Here is a 21966-nt window from a genome sequence, read left to right on the forward strand (position 1 = left end):
AGCAACAGACGGATGGATGAGTTCAGCTAGCACATCTCCTGCCTACACAGGAGTTACTCTATGCTGGTATTCTTCAGTTTTCAAAAATTATTATTTAAGAGAAACCAGAGGGATTTTCACAAAATATGTAAGAGAACGCATGTATTTGTTTCTCCTTAAAAAGACGTTTACCTGCTGTGTGTATGTTGACGTATAAATCCTCAGTCTCTTTACCTGCAGAAAATTAAGGCAAAAAATGGAACTATTAAAGCCACAGGTGTATCTTCAGATGTTTTATTCTAATCTCTTAACCTCTGTTGGGTCCTGAGTCCCTTTGAAACTATGAGAGAGTAAAGAACTGCTGCCTCAAAATGTACATACAATTCAGACAACATTTTATAGATAATTTCAGGGGCTTCCCAGGCTCACGGAAAACCATCCAGTGGCTTATGAGAAGCCCATGGACCCTAAGTTAAGAACTCATATTCAGTAAAATAGTAACCCCTCTCTTCCCATCCAGCAGGTGTAATTATCTTTAGGATGTGTCAAAGAGATTTTCTCACCTGTTTTTCTATTAGTTACAGCTGCTAAATGTCAAAGAAACCTCACCAACCAACTTCTGTCCGATTGCTCGAAAGCTACAATTGGAAAGCATAACTGAAGACATGGATCAGGTTTCTCACTGGTTGCCTCAAAGGAAATCTTTATACCTTTTAGACCTTCTAGCTTCTGGCAGCCCTGTGGCCAGGACCCTGACTTGTTAGGTTTACTACCTGTGATAGCATTCATCATTGTCCAATTTAGCCACCATAACTATAGCTAAAGTCATGGCTAATCTTGCCTTCTCCTTTTGCTAAAATTTTGTTCTTACTGAATCCTTTAGTTGGCAAAATTATTAAAATAATTTCCTTTCCACCCACTGGCTTCTTTTCTGGATTTTACAAGCTAAAGTCTCAATTTATTATCTCCCAAGTGGCATGTGGCTTTAGAACAGCACCCATACTGATTATTCCCTTGTGCCATTAGTAGACTCTCATGGTGGCAGAGGTATGCATCAATTTCTAGTTACTGTCAGTCACTGTTGACCTTTCCTCTCAACCTGCCTCTAGCACATATAAGAATTCCAAATGCTATTTTCCAAAAATTAGTCATTGCTTAACTAGTAAAAGAAGTTATTTTTAAAGTAGGTTAATTAAGATCAACTGTAAAAGCTGATATTTGAAAGCCCTGAGAAGTCTCATTTTTTGGAGGATTTCTTTAGTTTATTGCTTGTTTTGTTGGGAGGGTTGTTTTTTGTTTTAATAAATATTAAGCAATTCTGGTTTTTCTTTTTTTTATGGGGAAATGTCAAGGTAAGTCTTTAAACAAACAAATTTTTAAAATGTGGAATGGGACAAAGGATTATAGTATTATTTAACCATTATTTAGTGTTGTTACAGGGCCCCACTGTATATTTTATGTATGTAGCTATGCTGACCTCAGTTTGTTTTATTTGCTCCTCTTTTAAGAAAAATGGTTTTTTTAAAGTATATCTAGGAAGAGAGACAGTTGAGGGCATAGGTAAGGCACTAAATTGAAAGCAAACAAATTAGGAGAAGCTTCTTAATTAATGGTGAAATCTTTAACACCTTTCTCTAATCAGCTCCCTGATAGCTGATCTAGAGAAACTGACTGGACCAAGAATAAACTTATGGAGACTGAAAGGAATCCCCCAACAAAACAGTCAGTGATGGCCCTACATTGAATTCGTTCATATGGAACTTTCTTTTAGCATTTTAGCGTCTTATTGTTAAATATCAGTGGACACCGAAAGGCCACCAGGCATTAAGGAAAATCTTTCATGTGTAAAACAGAGACCAAAACAAGCATGCAAACCAAGAATGAGATACAAAAGATATAGAGACACTATCATGAACTGAAGAAAGCTTAAAAACAAAACAAAAACTACCATTAATAGCTACACAGAAGTAAAACAAAATATTGCACCTGTGAAATATGAATAAGAAAAGGAATAGGGATAAGCTCTTAGAAATTAAAGCTGTAATATTAGAAGTTAATAATCCAATATAGAAGGACAGGAAGGTAATGAAGAAATCACCCAGAAAGTAGAACAAATAAAGAGATGAAAGAGGTGAAGAAAATCAAATAGTCTGTTCAGAAGTTATTTCCTATTAGGAATTCCAGAAAGAGAAGAAAGAAGGTAAAATAATATAAGAGAACTTTCCAGAATTGAAGGACATGAGTTCATGTGATTGAAAGTACCTACTGAAAGCCAGGCATAATGGTGTGTGCCTGTAGTCCCAGCTACTCAGGAAGCTAAGGCAAGAGAAATCACTTGAGCCCAGGAGTTGGATTTCATCCTAGGCAACATAACAAGACCCCATCTCTTTAAAAAAAAAATTTAAGATTAAAAGGCCTACTGAACATCTAGTATAATGAATAGAAAACCAAAACACACACACTGAAGCCATCAACCTCCTGATTTTTCCTTTTTAATTTTCGTCAAAAGAAATAATTTCCTCATTCCACCCTTAATATTATTTGTGTTTGTCTGTCCTTTCACCTTTTCTTACTTGAATTATCTCCATGTGTCATGACATCCAATTGTATGACTTTATCTACCTCTATATGCCAGAAGTTCCCAGATATCTAAATCCAGTTGTCTATGTCTTGGATTCCAGACCTGCTTCTTGAAACTCTCCACCCTAGTACTGACCAGTTCTCATACATATCTTAAAGTGAACCTTGTCTCTTTCTTTTCGCCATCTAATGATCCTATATATCTTTCTATAGTCCCTGTTGCAGTAACTGAAAATATTATCCCTACCATATTGCAAGTCAGAAATATAGGAGTCTAAGGATCACTCTGGGTCCCAACATCTTCCTTACCCCTCATGTTCAATCAGCATGTTCTAGCAAATCTTTTGCTGGTAGTCTCAAGTGTCCTGAGTTCCCAGGCAACCCTTTTTCTTATGTAAGAAGGGACAGTCGAAGGTCATTGGATATTAGAAGAGAAAATCTGTAGCGTGAAAAGGTAAACAAAAGTAAACTAATACAAAATTGATCCTGAAGGTAACTTCTTAAAACTTCTAATTAGTGGCTTCAGATTTGAGATTGTATTACAAATATTAATAAAATGAAAACACTATGAAAAAAGAACAGGAAACAAGAAGGAACTTTTAGATGTTAAAAATAGACTGCCAGCCGGGCTTGGTGGCTCAGCCTGTAATCCCCCGCCTTTGGGAGGCGGAAGGTGAGTGAATTGCCTGAGCCCGCGGGTTCAAGACCTGCCTGGGCAGCGAGACCTCATCTCTACAATAAATCAAAAAATCAGCCGGGCATGGTAGCGCATGCCTGTAATTCCCGCTACTTGGAAGGCTGAGGCGGAAGGATCGCCGGAGCCCAACAGGTCAAGACTGCGGTGGCCGGGAGCGGCCACTGCACTCGAGTCTGGGCGACAGAGTGAGACTCCAACTCAAAAAAAAAAAAAAAATAGACTGCCAAACTAAAACAATTCTATAGGGGGGTTGAAAGATAAATAGAGGAAAACTCTAAGAGTTTAGAGGATCAAAAAACAAAAAGAAAAGAACTATAGTAAAAGGTAGGTCTAGGTCCAACATTCTGTTAATAGGAATCTCAGAAAAGGAGAAAAGAAAAAGGAATTATCAGAGAATAATAGAAATTTTTAGGAGCTTAAGATAATATTATTCAAAATTAATAAGGCATTCCGGAAGCTGAGCAGAATTTTTAAGGCATATAAATATACATTATATAGCTGTAGATCATTGTGAAATTTTAAAACACCAGTGACAGAAAGAATTTTCTGAAGGTCTCTAAAACAAAGAAAAAGCTTGCAACCTACAAAGGAACAGCATCTTCAGCATCATCACATATTGAAAGAAACAGAGCTATGTCTTTAAGGCTTTGAGAATTGTATGCCCAGCAAAACTAGTGACTAGGGGTGAGGGCAAACTCAACTCATTTCTAGTCAAGGAGGATAGAAAAGTTCACCTCTCTTGTATAACAGCATGGTTTAACTAGAAGCCGCTGATAAAATGAGTTCATGTTTGCCAAACATTTGCTAGTATCTTTAAAATCCTGCAAGCTCTGCAGTTTTATTGTATGAAATAGAACATTTTCTTTAAATGTGCAATTCTTTTTGTTTCTTTTTTACCTTCTTTGAAACATCAAACTTCATCATTTTATCAGTCTACTAATCTCTCTGCTTTCCTTCATCCTTTTCTTAGAATTTCCCTTATGCTTTGCTTTAAAAATCTTGTCTCATGGTTAATGATATTTTTATCTACATTCTGTACCTTTCACAACTAATTAGATAACTTTTTATAGTGTGTGACAATGTATAAATAACAGCCATGCAAAATAAAAGTTTTGCATCACTAAGGGTGTATGGACATGCTTTTTCCCTATGATAATATATGTTTTAATTTTACCAATGTGGGAACAGCCGAATTTTCCTTCCCTCTTTTTTCCCTATCTTTATTTTTTTAGATTTTAAAAATTGTGGTAACATATAATTTGTCATTTTAACAATTTTTAAGTGTACAATCAGTGGCATTTATTACATTCACAAGTTGTACAACTGTCACCAGTATTTCTAAAACTTCCTTATTACTCCAAATAGAGATTCTGTAGTCATTTAGCACTAACTCCCATTTCCCTTTCCCCCAGCGACTGGTAACCATTAATCTTTCATTCTCTATGAATTTTTTAAATCTTTCTTTCTTATGCAGTACTACTAAGAAGTACAGATACGATTCATTATAGAAAATATCTCTTTATAATATATGGTATTTTGCTCTCGTTATCTACAGTGTCTGTCTTAAGTGTATATTGCTGCATAATAAATTGCTCCAGAACATAGTATCTTAAGACAACAATAGCCATGTGTTATTTCTCATAGTTTGTATGGGTTCAGGATTCAGCCAAGGTATACAGAAATGACATGTCTACTCCATAATGGCTGTGGCCTTTGCCAGAAGACCCCAAGGCTTAGGGCTGGAAACACCTGAAAATATTGTGCACTCACATATCTGGCACTTGATGCTGACTGTCACCTGGGACCCTTTCTGGGACTGTCAACTGAACCACCCACCATGAATTGTCCTTGTGGTCTGGGCTTCGCCACATCATGGGTTCCAAAGGCAAGCATCCCAAGAGAGAAAGAAAGAGAGACAGAGGGCCAGCCAAGTGGAAACCATATGACCTTCAATGACCTGGTCTCAGAAGTCACACAGAATCACTTTAATTGCATTGGTTGGGTGAGATAGTTACAAGTTCAATCCAGTTTCAAGAGAGGAGGAGAACTCCACCTCTCAATGAAGGCATGCATGTCAGTGTCACATTGTGAAAAGAGGAGCATGTGAGGTGAGATAAGAACTGCTGTGGCCATCTTGAAATATAGTCTGGCACAGTGTGTGTCCAACATAGTTTCCAATTCCACCTCTAAAATTCTTTTAATTTACTTTAACTGGTAGCTTATCAGTCATGGAGACAGCATCCTACTTTCTCTAATTAGGAAATTGAGATTACCCATGGAAAAGATGAAAAGCATGGGATAATGATACAGCTTTTCTTTGACAAAAGAAATACATTCTTGAAAACAAGATAATTATTAAAATGCATCTGCTAAAGAAACTGTTTTAATTAATAGCTTTAATGCTGTTTGCAAAATGCTTCCTGGTCAAGAAAGCATTTTAATATGGATAACCTTGTTTATGAACATTGTGTTTATAATTTGGGTGTTGATTGACTTGACATATTTAAACACACAATTGCCTCCTTTCCCTGATATACATCTAGGTCAGATCATCTATGGAGTATGTTTTTATTATATAATTTCTCTAACCAAATTACCTTACCTCTCTAAAGCTTTAGTTTCCTTATCAGAAATAGAAAAGAATAATAGTACCAATGCCACAGAACTAACATGAAGATTAAATGAGTTAGTATATGAAAAGTGCTTGGCACATTGTAAGTGCTATAAAAAAAATTAGACATAGTAAGTACATGGATGTGTTAATGATATTTTCTATATATATATATGTGTGTATATGAAGAGTCAGAACATAATTGAATTCATTTCCAAAACAGTGTTCAAAGGATAAGGCAATATGTTGGTTAATGAAAATATTTGTTAAGCTCTTTAATTTAAGAAGAACATATTAGATTTCTTACTTTGGTGTCTGTTTTTCCTAGTTTGAAAAAGAAAAACAGCATGATATTCGATCATTCTTTTTACCAAAACCTAAAAAAAGACAGTTGGTGACCTCCTGTGATGAATCAAGGTTATTCCAGGAGAGAAATACTGTAGTGACATCAGACCCTGGAAGAATGACTGTAAGAGATATCACTTATTTTGAAAGTGATTTTGAACCTGAAGCTAAAAGATTAAAATCAGTTGCCACTGATGACCACTGCAGTCCCCTGGAGGAGACATCTCACCAGCCCGGGAAAGCCAAAGTTCCACTGGTGGAAGGTGTCCAGGAGGCCAAGGACCAGTCAACCACCACATCCCCACCTGGAGACAGCTGGCAGTGTCGTTTCTGCACGTATATCAATAATGCAGTGTTACCACATTGTGAAATGTGTGAGAATCCTCAAGGCAGCGCTGGTGAGTACACAGTAGATGACCATGGAAGTGGGGGCTAGCAATGTGTCTTCAGATAACCTATGCTTTTAGAGACTGCTGTTATCCAAGGTTAGTGTGACTCAGCACGACTTTAGCTTTTAAACTGGAATAAGAACTTCACATAGTGAAGGCCTTGTGGAATGTGAAAAGCTCCTGGTTCTGTCAAGAATGTATATCCTCAAGCGTCTGTGATATGGCATTAATTTGGCACAAATGGACATTTCTGATTAATGTCAGCAGGATGTGAATTCAGTGGGCAGGAATAGAGGCTCTGTTGCTATGGTAGCAAATGTGCCCTATACTCATAGACCTGCTGTTTTCTTTCCTCTGTAGATAATACTTGTTTTTAAAGAAATTAAAGATTTTTTTTTAAATAGAATAATCCAATGTAGCTTTTTTTGCCCAGTTGATGTACATTTTGCCATGTTTTTTGCTTGGCAAATTAAGATTCCTCTATAGATCAATTTTAAGAACCAATTTGATGTCAGTTTTATGAGTTTTATTTTTTTCTAAAAACATTTTAAAGTCAGAAATTAAAAATATACCTCAAGTATGTTTTATAGCATGATATACCATTTTCTGATGTTTTGTTTCTGAAATGTTTATTAATCCCTATGGTTATCATAAGAAAATATCGTTAGTATTCTTTTTGTTTCCAGTTTTAGAAAGCATTTTTATGGCAATAAAAAATGCCAAGTTGACAGTTTTTGAAACTAGAGGTACTCATTTTATTGTATCAGCTGTAGTAATTGTACATAACTAATTTTCCATCATATATTAATTATTCAAAATATCGGCATTGACAAAGACTCAGCTAAGACGTAAACTCTGCTATTATAATTCCTTCCTCCTGCCTTGCTCTCTTCCCTGTCTTAGTTTTATCTGAAGAAAAATATAATCAGGAGCTGAGTCTTCCCTCTTTCACTTCTGGGTGCTCCTACCAAAATTGACAAGTCTGCCATCTGGGTGGTTATATTTGTAATGTGAGCACCTGTTGTCTGTGAACTAAATTGAAATCACAAGCTTATTCCATGTAATATCCCTGTCACAATTAGCATGATCCTATGCAATTCCCAACTGCTATAGGCAATAAAAATAAATTGTATCGTGACTATAAAATAATGTCAGTTCACACTAAGTATTTAAGTTGGATGATTTAGCAACAAAAATCATAATTTAATATAGGTTTTATAGTTGTGGTTTTTCCTTTGTAAGGAACCACAACTAAGAGCAGCAGTGAAAGTTCCTGGACCCATAATTTCATAAGCAACCTGTCAAGCAACTTAAAAAAAAAAAACCTACCTTTTGTGAATATGCAAGTCTGATTAGAGAGAAATAAATGTTATAAATAACAATGATATTTCTGTGTATAAACGTTATAAGTATTAGATTGACAGTACTACAGTTTGGCATAATGATTTCCAACCTCCAGCATAACATGTCCAGAACAGAATTCTGGATTATTCACCACTGCCACATCTGATACCCAAATCTTCTCCTCCCTGATCTTTACTAATCATGCTAAAAACCTAGGCAGTATCCTTGATACCTTTCTCACCTCCCACACTTGATCCATCAAGTAACCTCCAAAATAGATTTTGATCCAACCACTTTATCTTTATTGCTGCCATCCTACTAAAACCACCATCATCTTCCTCCCAGCCCTCAGTAGCATCCATGCTAGTCTCCCTCATTGTGATCCTTCTGTGCACAGCAGCCAGAAGTGGTCTGTTAAAAACTTAGATCATTATGATTCCTTTGCCTGAAACTCTCTAATGTCTTCCAATTACATTTAGAATCTAATCCAAGAATACAGGCTCCAAGGCCAAGCTTCCAAGATTCATAAACAGCTCTCAGCTCAAAGGGGACTCCTGAGAGCTTCTCCCTGAAGACTTTTGCTATGGTATGGTAGTGCTCCCCATAGCCCCCTTACTCACAAAAACTCAGTTGTTCTCTTTATCTAAGAACACACTATTTATTTGTTTATCTCATCATCTATCTCTACCATTTAGAATGGAATCTCTAGAAAGCAGAGACTTGTCTCCCTATTCCTTCCTAGAATAGTACTAGGTGTATAATAAACCCCCAATAAATGTTTTGAAAGAATGAACAAACATTATTAACTTTGTTTCTTTTTATAAGGCCTAGTGACATTTTGAAACTTTATTTTTAAATATAAATTATTGTTTGATTTTGATATTTGTACAAATAGATAGCCTCAATCAAATCCAGGATAAGAACAAAAATAAGAAGGATGATTCTCAGAAAGACGCCTCCAAAAATGTTCAAACTAACTCAGACTGTAAAAAACAAGTTCTTGCAAAGTCAGAACAGTCAGAACCTGACCAGTTGGCCGAAAGCACAGAAGAAACATCAAAAATTGAGAAGGAAGACAGATTTACACTTCAGCCACATGATGGTAAGTCTTGCTTCCATTTCTAGCATCCAAATAATAACCATGCACTTTAACATATAATACTGATATTAGATTTGCAATTACTACCTTGATCCAGGTTTCTCTTACTCCTTTTTATATTAAAAATAGCAGCCATTTGTAACCACATCCTTAAACGCCAGATGGCTGGAAGGGCTGAATGTGTATGTTGGCATTCAGACATCACACACAAAGCAAAACTGATAAATAGCTGCCTGTGCTGCCACCAGGCCTGTTGCCCAACCTCAGCCGATCCTAGCGCATTCACACAGTGACCATGTTGTTTTGATATCTGGGAGTGCTTTCAGGCAGAATACTAAGACTAGCAGATTATTAACAGCCACTTAGCATATCATTAATTTTTTACACAAAAATTATTTTAAATGGCTGCACTTAATTGATTTTTTTTTGACTTTTTAAGAAATATATTTTTAAAGAACATAATTTTAAGGCTGTATAAATCATGACTGCATTTGGATCCAACCATGTAGTGTTTCAGATTTATTTACTTTTTGGTTGATTCTATTCATTATTTATAACTGTGATGGTTAGCAAATACCAGCTTGTATGTCACACATCACTGTCTTTCAGGGGCCAGCTGGCAAAAGACTGAGTATAACTCAGTCTTGGGGTTATTTTCCTTACTATTCATTTAGTGACCTTAGTAACCTACAGAATGATATTCTAATTTTTAAAAATAGTTAGGATGAGACTGTTGAAACTTTGCTTCTACATTAGTTACTACTAAACACTTGCATAATTTGGAGTCAGAGTCATAACTTTAAAATGAAATGTTCATTTAAGAACTTCTGGGGAACAGATGCTAGAGAGGATGTAGGGAAAAAGTAACGCTTCTACACTGTTGGTGGCAGTGTAAGCTAGTACAACCTCTGTGGAAAACAGTTTGGCGATTCCTAAAAGTCCTAAAAATTGAACTCCTATATGACCCCACAATTCCCCTGCTGGGAATATACTCGGAGGAACTCAAATCACTCTATGAAAAAGATACCTGTGCACACGTTTATTGCAGCATTGTTCACAATAGCAAAAACCTGGACCAACCATGCTGCCCATCGAAAGAGGACTGGATAAATGATATGTGGTACATATACATGATGGAATATTGTACAGCCATAAAGAAGAACAAAATTATGAACTTCACAGCAACCTGATAGACTTAGAGTCTATAATACTGAGTGATCTCTCACAGAAACAAAGAACTGAGTATCACATGTTCTTACTCATAAGCGGACCTCGAACAATGATCATAAAACTATAAGAAAAGGATTGGGAATAGTGGAAACTGCTGGGGGGGTGGTTTTGGATTGACAGTAGTGGGAAACTGCCAGGAGGGAGGGCACACCTCATCAACAAGGGTACCCGTGTGTTTAAAATTATTTTAAATGTAAAAAAAAAAAATTCTGGGAGCTGGGCATGTGGCTCACACCAGTAGTTCCAGCAATTTGGGAGGCCAAGGAGGGAGGATTGCTTGTACCCAGGAGGTTGAGACTAGCCTCGGCAATATAATGAGACCTTGTCTCTACAAAAAATATCAACAAATTAGCCAGGTATGGTGGTACACACCTGTAGTCCCAGCTACTCAGGAGGCTGAGGAGAATGGGTTTCTTCAGCCCAGGAATTCAAGGCTGCAGTGAGCCATGATCATGCCACTGCACTCCAGTGTGGACAACTGAGTGATACCCTGACTCAAAAAAAAAGAAGGAGGAGGAGGAGGGAAAGAATTTCTGAGCTCAAGTCATTAGCATCCTCTTAAATTCTTCCCTCCGCCTTCCAACTGACTCTTCAGGGTCTTCCCAAAGAATATCTTGGAATAAATCCTATTTAGGTCTGTTAATAGATCCTGAGTAAACAGTGTAGACTCAGATGAAGTATATTCTTTTCTGTCTTTAGTTTTCTTGTTCCCACTGTGAGAAAACCCTCAAGAGCTAATGAAGCTCTGGTTGTGGAACAGCATATGGCTCAGTGAACTAAACATCAGACTAGAAATCAGCACCTGGCAATTGTCATCAACTGGGCTATGAGTCTCTTCTTCTGTGGCAGGGAAATATTGGCCTGTTATACATTGGTCTCTGATGAAAACATGTGTTTGCTTATACTTCAAATACTTTTAAAAATCCCTATTCCTTGAAGTTCTGTTCTGCCAGTAAAATTTGCATTGGCCTCATTCACTCTAAACAGGGTCAGCATTTTCCTTCTACCTGTTCCTTCCCTGTTTTGTTGTTGGCTGCTTGGTTGGGGTTTTTTTACTTTTCAGATCATTAGGCTGAGAACTCCCCATAAGAGATACATGTTACATCTCTCCACTAACATGGCTTTCCATGAAAAACAGAAACAAAGACAAAGTAGACAGATTATGTTAAATGCTTTCTGCCCACATGTGTTCATTTAGAACCAGAGTTCAGAGTGATATCTACTACTGTAGAACTGTAGTTTTGTTCTAACTGTAATTCTAAGGGTCTGGAAGGATGACCATAGGTTCATCAGGCGTAGTTTCAAACCATTAAATTACACTTCCTAGAAACACTGAAGAGAGGAAGATGTTTCCCTGTGTAGCTGCTAGCTACCAAGAATAAATACCAACTGATTTGGAATTGTTCTTTTAATTCTTTTTTTTTTAATCAAAGAATACTCCTTATCTTTAAACATTAGTATACAGTTTTTCCGAAAGACACGGTGATTATGAAATGCACTTATTTTATGTACCATGAAAAAAGGAAAAAACAACCCATGGAGCTCAATTGAGCTATGACATAATACCTTAGTGATAGCATAGCCCAGGCTATACTCTCTGTTACTTTGACATTTCTTTCATTTGTTCTGAGGGACTTGGCAGTTTCTCCTGCCTTTAGTTGCTTTGCTTGACATGTAATAGGTGACTCTTTTGCATATCTCAGTAATCAAATATAATACAACTTCCTCTATTTACAGAGATCTCCTTTTCTTAGGTTCCATAAAGCACTCAGTTATTCCTTTGCAAAAAAATAAGAAATTTTGATTATTCCTTCAGTGATACATATTTGCTTCTTTAATATCAATTGTACGCTTTCCTGCTTTGTATCCAAGTTTCATGGTATACATCATAACTTTTCATTTCCTTACCATTAACAGTGAAAAATGTTAAAGACATTTCAGAAATAATAAACTCAATACATATAGTAACATCAGTGCACATGCCTTGTGTGTAGTGCTGAAGTGACAGTAGTATTATAACTGTGACTAAGCTCATGCATGCTTAGGCAATGACGACTACTTTACAACTGCCACCTGGCCAGCAATGATTATAAGATGTCATTATTATTACTGACTGTAGGACATGCCAGTTTCAGAGATGTTAAAGTACATTTTTAAATTTATGAAATATGTGAATAACTTATAAATCAAGTTTGTAAAGTAGTCAATGCCTTGACTAGAAAAATAATAATATGATGGCATTGAGAATTAGAATGGCAAACAAATTATAGACTTCCAGTTCTAGGAAAGTACTTCAAAAGATCACTGAGGAACTATGACGGAGGTTAAAAGCATAGGCTCTGGAGCCAGATTACTGGTTTTAAATCCTCCTACTAGCAGTGAGATGGACAAGTTAATGTGCCTCAGTTTCCTCCTGTGCAGAATGCACTATTTATTTCTGAGAAGTGTTAATATATGTACTTAGAATAGTTCCTGGCACATTGTATGTGCCCAGTAAGTGTTAGATATAATTATTCAGACCTGCTCTGATAATCCTGTCTGTCCTGCAGAATGTATTGGACAGTAGGACTGAGAAAAGGCTAGTTTAGGAGGAGATTATCTAAAAAGAAGCTTGTTCACTCATTGCCTTTTGAGAACGTGAGGCACCTGGCCAGAGGGAATCAGGCATTCAAGTGGCCCTTGACATAGCTGTTTCATTGATCATAATCAAAATGGTGCCTATTCAATCTCAGATTCACCCTAAAGAAGGAATAGATTTTAAACTCTTTCAAGACAGGTAACAACTCTTGGTGGCAAGAAATTCTTCCTTGTGCCTACCTAACTTGTATTTCTTCAGCTAATTCTGAATGCTTATTTCTCATTAGGTCATTAGCAAAAATGCAAAGCACCTAGTTACCATGTAAGGCAATGTGCTGTTAGATGGCCAACCATGTAGTTTATTTCACACATATTCTTTGTCAAATATACTGGGTTCTTTGATATAGCTATTTTATCATCCTAACCTGCAGAAGATTAAAATAAACTATTTTAGACAGAGAATAGATAAGCCTTCAGCTTCTCTTTTTTCTTTTTATTAGAACAGTTGAAGAGTTCAGACACTTTGCCAGTGTATGGCACTTTAATGTTCTGTGCCAGTAAGAATACTGACCGGATTCACCTCTATACTAAGGTAAGCATCATGCAGATTATATTGCTTGAAACATAAGAAAGACTTCCTTTTTTCGTTTTTCAATGCAGATATTTTATTAACAATGAGATAAGCATCTAGTTCTCTTCCTCCTTAAAGCTAATTCTTAAATTTCTATGTTAAATCTAAAGATAAAACAACATAGTCCTTAAGAGTGTAGATTTCAGGGCTGTACTGCCTCAGTTCAAATCTGTTACTGTGTAATCTTGGACACACATGTTTCATATAATGTGAACAGGATTTGTTGCTAGGATAAAACGAGCTGAGTCCTGAAAAGCATTTCACCCAGTGCCTAGCCAACATGAATTCTCGATAAATGTTAGCTCCTGTACCGATCATTTGTAGCAGCAGAAGCAGAAGCACCTGTAAGGATGCTTTACATAAGCCTACGCCTGCCTGTTCATGTTGAGTACATTCTAGGAAGCTTTTGCTGATTCCTGCCATAACCTGGCTTAGCAGTGCCCGAAGTTTTTTGACTCAAAACCCCTTTGCACTCCTAAAATTTGTTGAGGACCCCAAAGAGCCTTTGTTTATGTGGGTTACGTCTACTGATGTTTACTATATTTAAAATGGGGTCCTTATTGTCAATGAAAAGTAAAAATAATAAACCCCTTATATATCTATATAAATAACATTTTTATTTAAAATAATTATATTTTCCAAGGCAAAAAATATTTAGTGAGAGAGTGCTTTTTTTAATATTTTTAGCAGTTTCCCCTAAAGTCTTAATAGAAGACAGTGGGAGTCTCATATCTGTCTCTACTTCAGTTTGTTGAGATTTCACATCATATAGCCACTGGAAAAACTTCACTGTATATTTATGAGAGAATGAGAGTGTAAAAGACAAATGGTATCTTACTATTAGTATGAAACACTTCTGACTTTGTAGAGCCTCTGAAATGATCTTAGGAACCATGTGTAAATCTATGGTCTAGGTAAACTTATATGAATATTTGAGAAAAAATCTGCTAAGATCATGAATACTTTTGTTTGTTCTACAATTTCAAATTTCTAATCTTTATAAATATAATAAAGCAATATTTGTAACTTTTTAAACATCACGATCTATTTTTTTTATGTTTTAAAAGATAACTTTTATCCGGGCTCAGTGGCTCAGCCTGTAATCCCGCGCCTTTGGGAGGTTGAGGTTAGTGGATTGCCTGAGCCCGCGGGTTCGAGACCTGCCTGGGCAGCGAGACCTCATCTCTACAATAAATCAAAAAATCAGCTGGGCGTGGTAGTGCATGCCTGTAATTCCGGCTGCTTGGAAGGCTGAGGCGGAAGGATTGCCGGAGCCCAGCAGGTCCAGTGGCCACTCCCGGCCACTGCACTCCAGTCTGGAATGAGACTCCAACTCAAAAAAAAAAGATAACTTTTATGTTGGAGATAGCCAAACTTTCAGTTTCTACTAAACCAAATATAGCTATAGATAGATGATATCCAATTAGAAGAAAATGGCTAGGATAATGAATACCAAAATCCCCAAGCAGCCTCCAGTGTGAGACCATAGCTGAAAGAGAGGCACCAAGAACTAAGCCAGGCAGGAATCAGTGCCCCTGTTATTGGTGTGGACCCCTGTCTAACATGTGAGCTAGACTGTGGGGAGCATTGAGGATTCCTCGGCTCACCTTGAAGTAGGTCTAAGTGCCTGAGCCACACCCATCCCTCATTTGGGAGAAGCTCTAGGCCATGCTTCTTTCTCAGACCACCACATAAGAGGAACAGAGAATCGGTCCCCAGAAGGGCTTGAGAAGGTGGAGAAGTCAAAAGGCAGACACCAGGGAGAGCACACAATAGGAATTCAGAGGCCCTTAAACTGCAAACTCCTGGTAGAGGGTAGAGTGTGGCTGCTGTCAAACCAAACTACAGCAACAGCCTTGCTGACCCATATTCTGGCTCTGCCACCTGACCTATGTAGCTTGGGCCACTGCACCTTCTTGACATCTCTGTTAATGGTCTCAAGTGTTCTAAGTACTTAACTGTTCCTTTACCATAAAATGTTATCACTCAACTAATTTCCTAAACATGAGTCACTAAGCAGATGAAATGTTATGTCTTTTCACAGCTACAGCAGAGTTGAGATAATTTTTATTTTACTTCAGCTTTAGAAGAGCTGAAGTAAAATCTAGAAGTAGGAATCTGTATAAAAATTCTAATTCGCTACCTAAAAGATCACCCCTTAAAGGGAACAGAATAGATGTTTATTCTGTGTTGTATTAGAATTATTCATTTCAGCCAGAAATCTTAAGTCTAATTCAGGGTTTAGAATCACATATTACAATTATATATCTAGACTTTTAATTGGTATGTTAGTACTTTTTGTGAGTTTTTTTTTTTTCAGATTAATGTTGGAGCTGTAATTTTTTTTTTTTACTAAGAGAATTAGAATATGAGTTCAACCATTTTTGATGTAACAGACTTCTATATGAGTAGCTCATCTTCCTCTGTAAAAAAGAAATGCCTCTACTCATATTTGACTACATCCTGGTATGTGGTTACTTCTTGCCCTTACGATTTCAGTATATTGCACAGCGGATTGTTGAGACCTTTCCGTACAATTCCGCTTACTCTCCAGGTGGTGCCATTGGCAGACAGTCCTCGTGGACTGACATTGTGACATTGTTTGGGGGGGGCAAGTTTTTATATGATTTCTCTAGAATTGCTCTTTCTGCCTTCTCCTTAATTACTTGGTCCTGTAACAATGGACACATATCATTTGGGAAAGTTATTCAGAGTATTACCTTGATATCCTTCTTTGATGTGACACTTATGTTGTCAGTGATTTTATAGAAGTTGATCTCTGACTTTGAGAATGGTCATGCTACTGTTAACTTCAAGGATGTAATACTCTTTTGTATTGATTTGTAATATACAAATGTCGTTGTTTTGATACTTATTTCTAAGATTAGGCAGTAGGGAAGAGTATGACAGGGCAGTAAACATAGCATCCCAGGCTGAAGGCAGCAGGCTTGGCTCGGCGGAGCAGTAGAGGAATACGAGTGCAGTGGAGAGCTGCCTTGCTTCTTTGGCTCATAATCCTGCCAGGGGGTAGCCATGCTGGATGGACCCTTGCCTAGACTATGCCACCTCAGTTTATCTTTTAGGAGATGGCATATTATGCCAAAATGTATTTATTTTCTTTTAAAATAGCCACCAGTGCTTATACAAAAATGAATTAATAACATCTTCCTAATCAATAATCAGGATGGAAAACAGATGAACTATAATTTTATTCCTTTGGATATCAAATTAGACCTTTGGGAAGATTTACCAGCAAGCTTTCAGCTGAAACAAAATCGCTCACTGGTAAGACTAGTTTTAAATAAAATGACTTTATTTATTTTAAATAAAATTGTTTTAGTAATTTTAATGATCATATTGACTTTAATTTGAAAAGCACTTTGTAGCCTGTGGCAGAGTCAAATCACTGGTTGAATTTTCATTAATCCAGGCAGTGCCTATTAATTACCCGGTGCTAAGAATAAACATGAAATCTGTTTCCTTGGCAAATGATCACACCTAGAGTTGCTGTTTCTGTGGACGAAATCATCCTCACATCACTTAATTTCCCATTCACGGGATTAGCAACCATAATATTTGTATCTGACAGAATCACATTTTTTTTTCTTTTAAGGTTAAGTTCTAACAATGACAAATTCTGAGAGTAAAGATAATACCGTGTTGGGTGATTCTTGATTCATTGTCAGAGGCACCACCATGCAGCTCCAGGCCAAATACCTGCCACAGAGACCTAATTCTCATCTGTGGCCAATTTACCTTCACTGCTAAGAAGGGTCATCATGTGCAGGGAATGACCTAGTATGCGGTGTGCCTCTTTTTTACAAGAAAATTGTGATTATTTTTCTAGCCTTTGAGTGGAAATGAAGCATTGCCCATAAGTCAATTGCACCTGTCTTAAAGGAAGAGGAAGCAGTGAGCTATTTTCTTTGGTATCATCTAATCCCAATTCTCAGATTCCCAGAAAATAGCCAGTTATGTATCATTGGCTAATAACAGTAATGGTAATCCTAATACAAATGTCCCAGATTTATCAATGACTTTTTTCCTTAATAACTTACGCATCATTTACAAGGTGATTCTCAGATGTTGCACTGTCATTCTGTTAACCTGTTATGACTCTGCCACTGCTGAGATGTGTGTGCTCCCATACCTCTTTTAGTCTCAATGAGCACATGATCACAGTTGGTTCCTATGAGTGTTAAGAGCATATACTTTATGTCTTGAAATGTGCCTTAAAGAATTTTTAGATTGAAAGAGATCTCTTGAAAACTGGCCGTAAATAGTTTACAATAAAGATATGAAAAATGCATCAAACTAAAAAAACCTTAAATTCCGGAACTCAAAAGCCTGTTTGGGAGATAAAACAAGACATCAGTTTTCAATGCTGTAAATAGCCTCAATTTCAAAGGAAGATGTCTGGTGAGCTGTTAACTCTTTTTATTATCTCATTTGCTGCCAGATTTTGAGGTTTGTTCGAGAATGGAATAGTCTAACTGCTATGAAGCAAAGGATAATCAGGAAAAGTGGACAGCTGTTCTCTAGCCCAGTTCTTGCTTTGGAAGAGATCACAAAGCAACAAACCAAACAAAATTGCACCAAAAGGTATGAGTTGGTTTTTTTACTTTGATATATTATTTTTTATGGTTATTTCTACAGGGCATCTGATGCATCTTGTAGAAGCACTAATGAAATCCTGATGAGCTGAGAGAAATTTATTCACAAAATCACAGCTATGTTATTTCATACAACATAATTTAGATGTTTAGTGAGTTCGTCAAATCTGCTAAAAGAGATCAGTTTGCCCAGATCTTGCTCACCATGAGTCCTACTCACCAATACAGAAGCCAGAATCACAGGTTGCTGCAACCTGTGATCTGCTACACCTGGGACACTTACTAACAATAGGAAAATATTTCACTGTTAGAACATCAGAGCATGCCTCTGGACCCCCTCTGCCCTGCCCTCCTGTGGGTGAGCATGGTGCCATGCAGCAGAGTGCTGGTTCTGTTTGAACATACCATCACCCAAATAGTGGAAGGTAACTATAATCATGTCCATGGTTGGAATGAAATAAAAGCAAAGGTTAACTAACTGCCAGATGCCTGTGACTGTTTTGCCTTTATCATTACAGGTCTCTTTCTAATCTCTATATACTTAATTCCCTTTCTTGGTATCACAATCAACTTTGTCTCACTCAAGTATCTCCTTGTGTGATCCCAAATTTCCATTCTCTGTAGACTCTTTTCTTAGCATAAAGCAAGGATTATCAGGAAAAATGATCAGCTGTTCTGTAGCCCAACTCTTGCTTTGGAAGAGATTGTAAAGCAACAAATCAAGCAGCAGCATTGGCAGAGAAAGCCCTTTAGCCCTTGCTGTCTCCATTAATATTTCTTCATATATTTCTCCTATGAAATTTCTTCATGTTCATATTCCATCAGTTTATGGTCTGCATTCTCTAACTTTTTCCATGCGCATGGATGAAAAAAATCCATCAATAGTATATGGGGAGGGCAAGAGTAGAGAACATGGTTGATTAAATAAATTATGATAGTCCCATACAGTGAAAATCTCTTCAGCTGTTTCAAACTATGGCTTAGGGTACTTTGTATGTAAGAACAAGGAACAATACTTGTGATACATTGTTAGGGGTAAAAATAAATATTTTTTAAAATGACAGAGACACAAATATTAATTGCTATTATTGACAGAGAAATTGTCTATAAGGATACCTTAGAAACTCTTACAAAAGGTTTATCTAGGACAGTGGTTCCCACTGGGGGCAATTCTATCTTCTCAGGGTGGCAGTGTTTGAAGACATTTTAGATTGTTACAAGTAAGGGATGCAGATAGGGAGCTCCTAGTGGGGAGAGGCCTGGAATGCTGCAGAAGATCCTACAGTAAGCAGGACTGCACCTCCAAACAAACAGTTATCTATTGCAAATGCCTATAGTACCACTGTTGAGAAGTCTTGTTCTGGGGCATAAGACTAGGAGATTTGTGGAGGCAGGAGGAACTTTTTACTTTATGCCAGGATTGCAAACTCATCTGACTAAAAGCAAAACAGGAACCACAAATGAATGAATGGAGTCAGGTGTAAAACTAGAAAAATGGAGTATGGCAAATTGGAAAATTCAGAACACATCTGAAGTCATTCAAATTCAGAGTTACAAATAAAATACTGTATGAGTCCAGCAAAACCCTTTGACTAATCGAATTTATCTATGAGTTGCCAGTTTGTTCTCTTGTCTAATCTCTTCTGTAATGGTTGACTATTTCCCATAGGCATGTATTGCTTTATATAAAAAATATGTTTAAGGGACCTGTGTTTATGTGTGCATACATATATGTACACACTTATATATAAATATACACATATATATATTTTTTTTAAGATGTGAGGTACAAGTCAGGATTGAGTACATACGTAGTGCAGGTACAGGTGAAGTTTGGGCCTCCCATTGGCACTCACCCACTTCACCTGGATTAGGGTCGGGCACCTTTATTGATTTTGATGTCCCCTCTCCCCCAGCAGTGTCCGTTTCTTATAGTATTATAATAGGTGTTCAGGGCCCACTTATGAGTGAGAACTTGTGGTATTCAGTTCTTCGTTTCTATGATAGATCATCGAGTATGACATACTCCAAATCCATCCAAGTTGCTGTGAAGGCCATACTTTTTTTCCTTCTTTATGACTGTGTAATAGTACATCGTGTATATGTACCACATTTTTTTAATCCAGTCCAGTTTTGATGGGCAGCACAGTTGGTTCCACGTTTTTGCTATTGTAAATAGTGCTGTTTTAATTATTGTAGCCTTATAATAAAGTTCATGTTTTGCTATTGTGAATAGTGTGAATGTGTGCACAGGTATCTTTTGTGTAGAATGATTTGAGTTACTCCTAGTATATTCCTAGTAGGGGGATTGGTGGGTCATATGAAAAGTCAATTTCCAGCTCTTTTAGAAATCAACACACTGTTTTTCATAGAGGTTGATCCAGTTTGCACAACAGTGTAGACATATTCTCTTTTCTCTGCATCCTTGCCAGCATCTGTTGTTATTTGTTTTATTAATGATGGCCATCTTACTAGAGTTGGGTGGTATCTCAATGTGGACTTGCTTTACGTGTCTGTTGGCTACTCGTATGTCTTCTTTTGAGAAGTGTCCATTCCTATCTTTTGCCTGCTTTTTGATGGGGCTGTTGTTTTTGTTTTTTGGAGTTTTTTTCCTATCAGCACGGGTGAGTTCCTTGTAGATCCTGGATGTTAGGCCTTTGTCAGATATTCAGTTGGCAAATATTTTTTCCATTCTGTGGGCTGTTTCCCCACTCTCTTGATAGTTTAGTTTGCTTTACAGAAGGTTTTCAGTTTGATGAGGTCCCACTTATCTATCTTATCTCCTATGGCATAGGCATCTGGGGTTTTGATCAGGAATTGGTTGCCTATTCCAATATCCATAAGGGTGTCTCCTGCATTTTCTAAGATTTCTATAGTTTGAGGTTTTACATTTAGGTCATTGATCCATTTGGAGTTGATTTTTGTTTATGGTGGTAGGTAGGGGTCCTGTTTCATTCTTCGATATGTGGTCAGCCAGTTCTCCCAGCACCATTTACTGAATAGGCTCTCTTCTCTGCAATGGTTGTTGGGAGAGGCTTCGTCAAAGATGAGTTGGTTGAGAAATTGAAGTTTTGCTTCTGGAATCTCTATCCTGTTCCAATGGTCTATATGCCTGTTCTTGTACCAGTACCAGGCTGTTTTAATTATTGTAGCCTTATAATAAAGTTCAAAGTCTGAAAGTGTGATACCTCCCATTTCGTTTATTTTGCTGAGAGTTGTTTTGGTTATTGGAGGTTGTTTTTGTTTCCATATGAATTTCTGTGTTTTTTTCCTGGTCTAAGAATGGTGATGGTAATTCATGGGTATTGTGTTGAATTTATAGATTGCCTGGAGTAGCATGGACATCTTAATAATGTTAGTTCTTCCAATCCACAAGCATGGGATAGTTTCCATTTATTCGTGTCTTTGATTTCTTTGAGAAGTGTTGTATAGTTTTCGTTGTAAAGGACTTTCACTTCTCTGGTCAGGAAAATGCCAAGGTATTTCATTTTTTTTAGTGGCTATTGTGAATGAGATTATGCTTTTTATTTGGTTCTCTGCCTGTTTGTTGTTGGTTTATGAAATGCAACTGTCTTTTGCTCGTTGATTTTATACCCTGAGACTTTGCCAAAGTCCTTTATCAGTGCAAGGAGGTTTTTGAGAGATTGCTGTGTGTTTTCAAGGTATTGGATCATATTTTCTGCAAAGAGGGATAGCTTAATTTCCTCTTTTTCTATTTTGATACCCCTGATATGCTTCTCTTGTCTGATTGCTCTGGCTAGGACTTCCAACCCTATGTTGAGCAAGAGGGGTGAGAGTGGGCAGCCTTGTCTTGTTCTGGTTTTCAGGAGAAATGCTTCCAATTTTTGTCCGTTTAGTAATATGTTGACTG

General features: G+C 37.1%; 1 protein-coding gene across 1 annotated transcript in view; it reads left to right on the forward strand.

The window, feature by feature from the left end:
* The window catches only part of ZRANB3 (zinc finger RANBP2-type containing 3), an 86425-nt gene that overhangs the window by 48092 nt on the left and 16367 nt on the right, over positions 1–21966 (forward strand). The window contains exons 7-11 of the mRNA XM_008051524.2: positions 6196–6610; positions 8829–9047; positions 13352–13443; positions 16666–16767; positions 17942–18084. Of these exons, the coding sequence (XP_008049715.2) occupies positions 6196–6610; positions 8829–9047; positions 13352–13443; positions 16666–16767; positions 17942–18084 (971 nt within the window). The remainder of the gene's footprint in view (positions 1–6195; positions 6611–8828; positions 9048–13351; positions 13444–16665; positions 16768–17941; positions 18085–21966) is intronic.

Source organism: Carlito syrichta, unplaced genomic scaffold (assembly GCF_000164805.1).
Source record: "Carlito syrichta isolate Samal-C Ts95f unplaced genomic scaffold, Tarsius_syrichta-2.0.1 Scaffold185600, whole genome shotgun sequence".
NCBI classification, from domain to species: domain Eukaryota; kingdom Metazoa; phylum Chordata; class Mammalia; order Primates; family Tarsiidae; genus Carlito; species Carlito syrichta.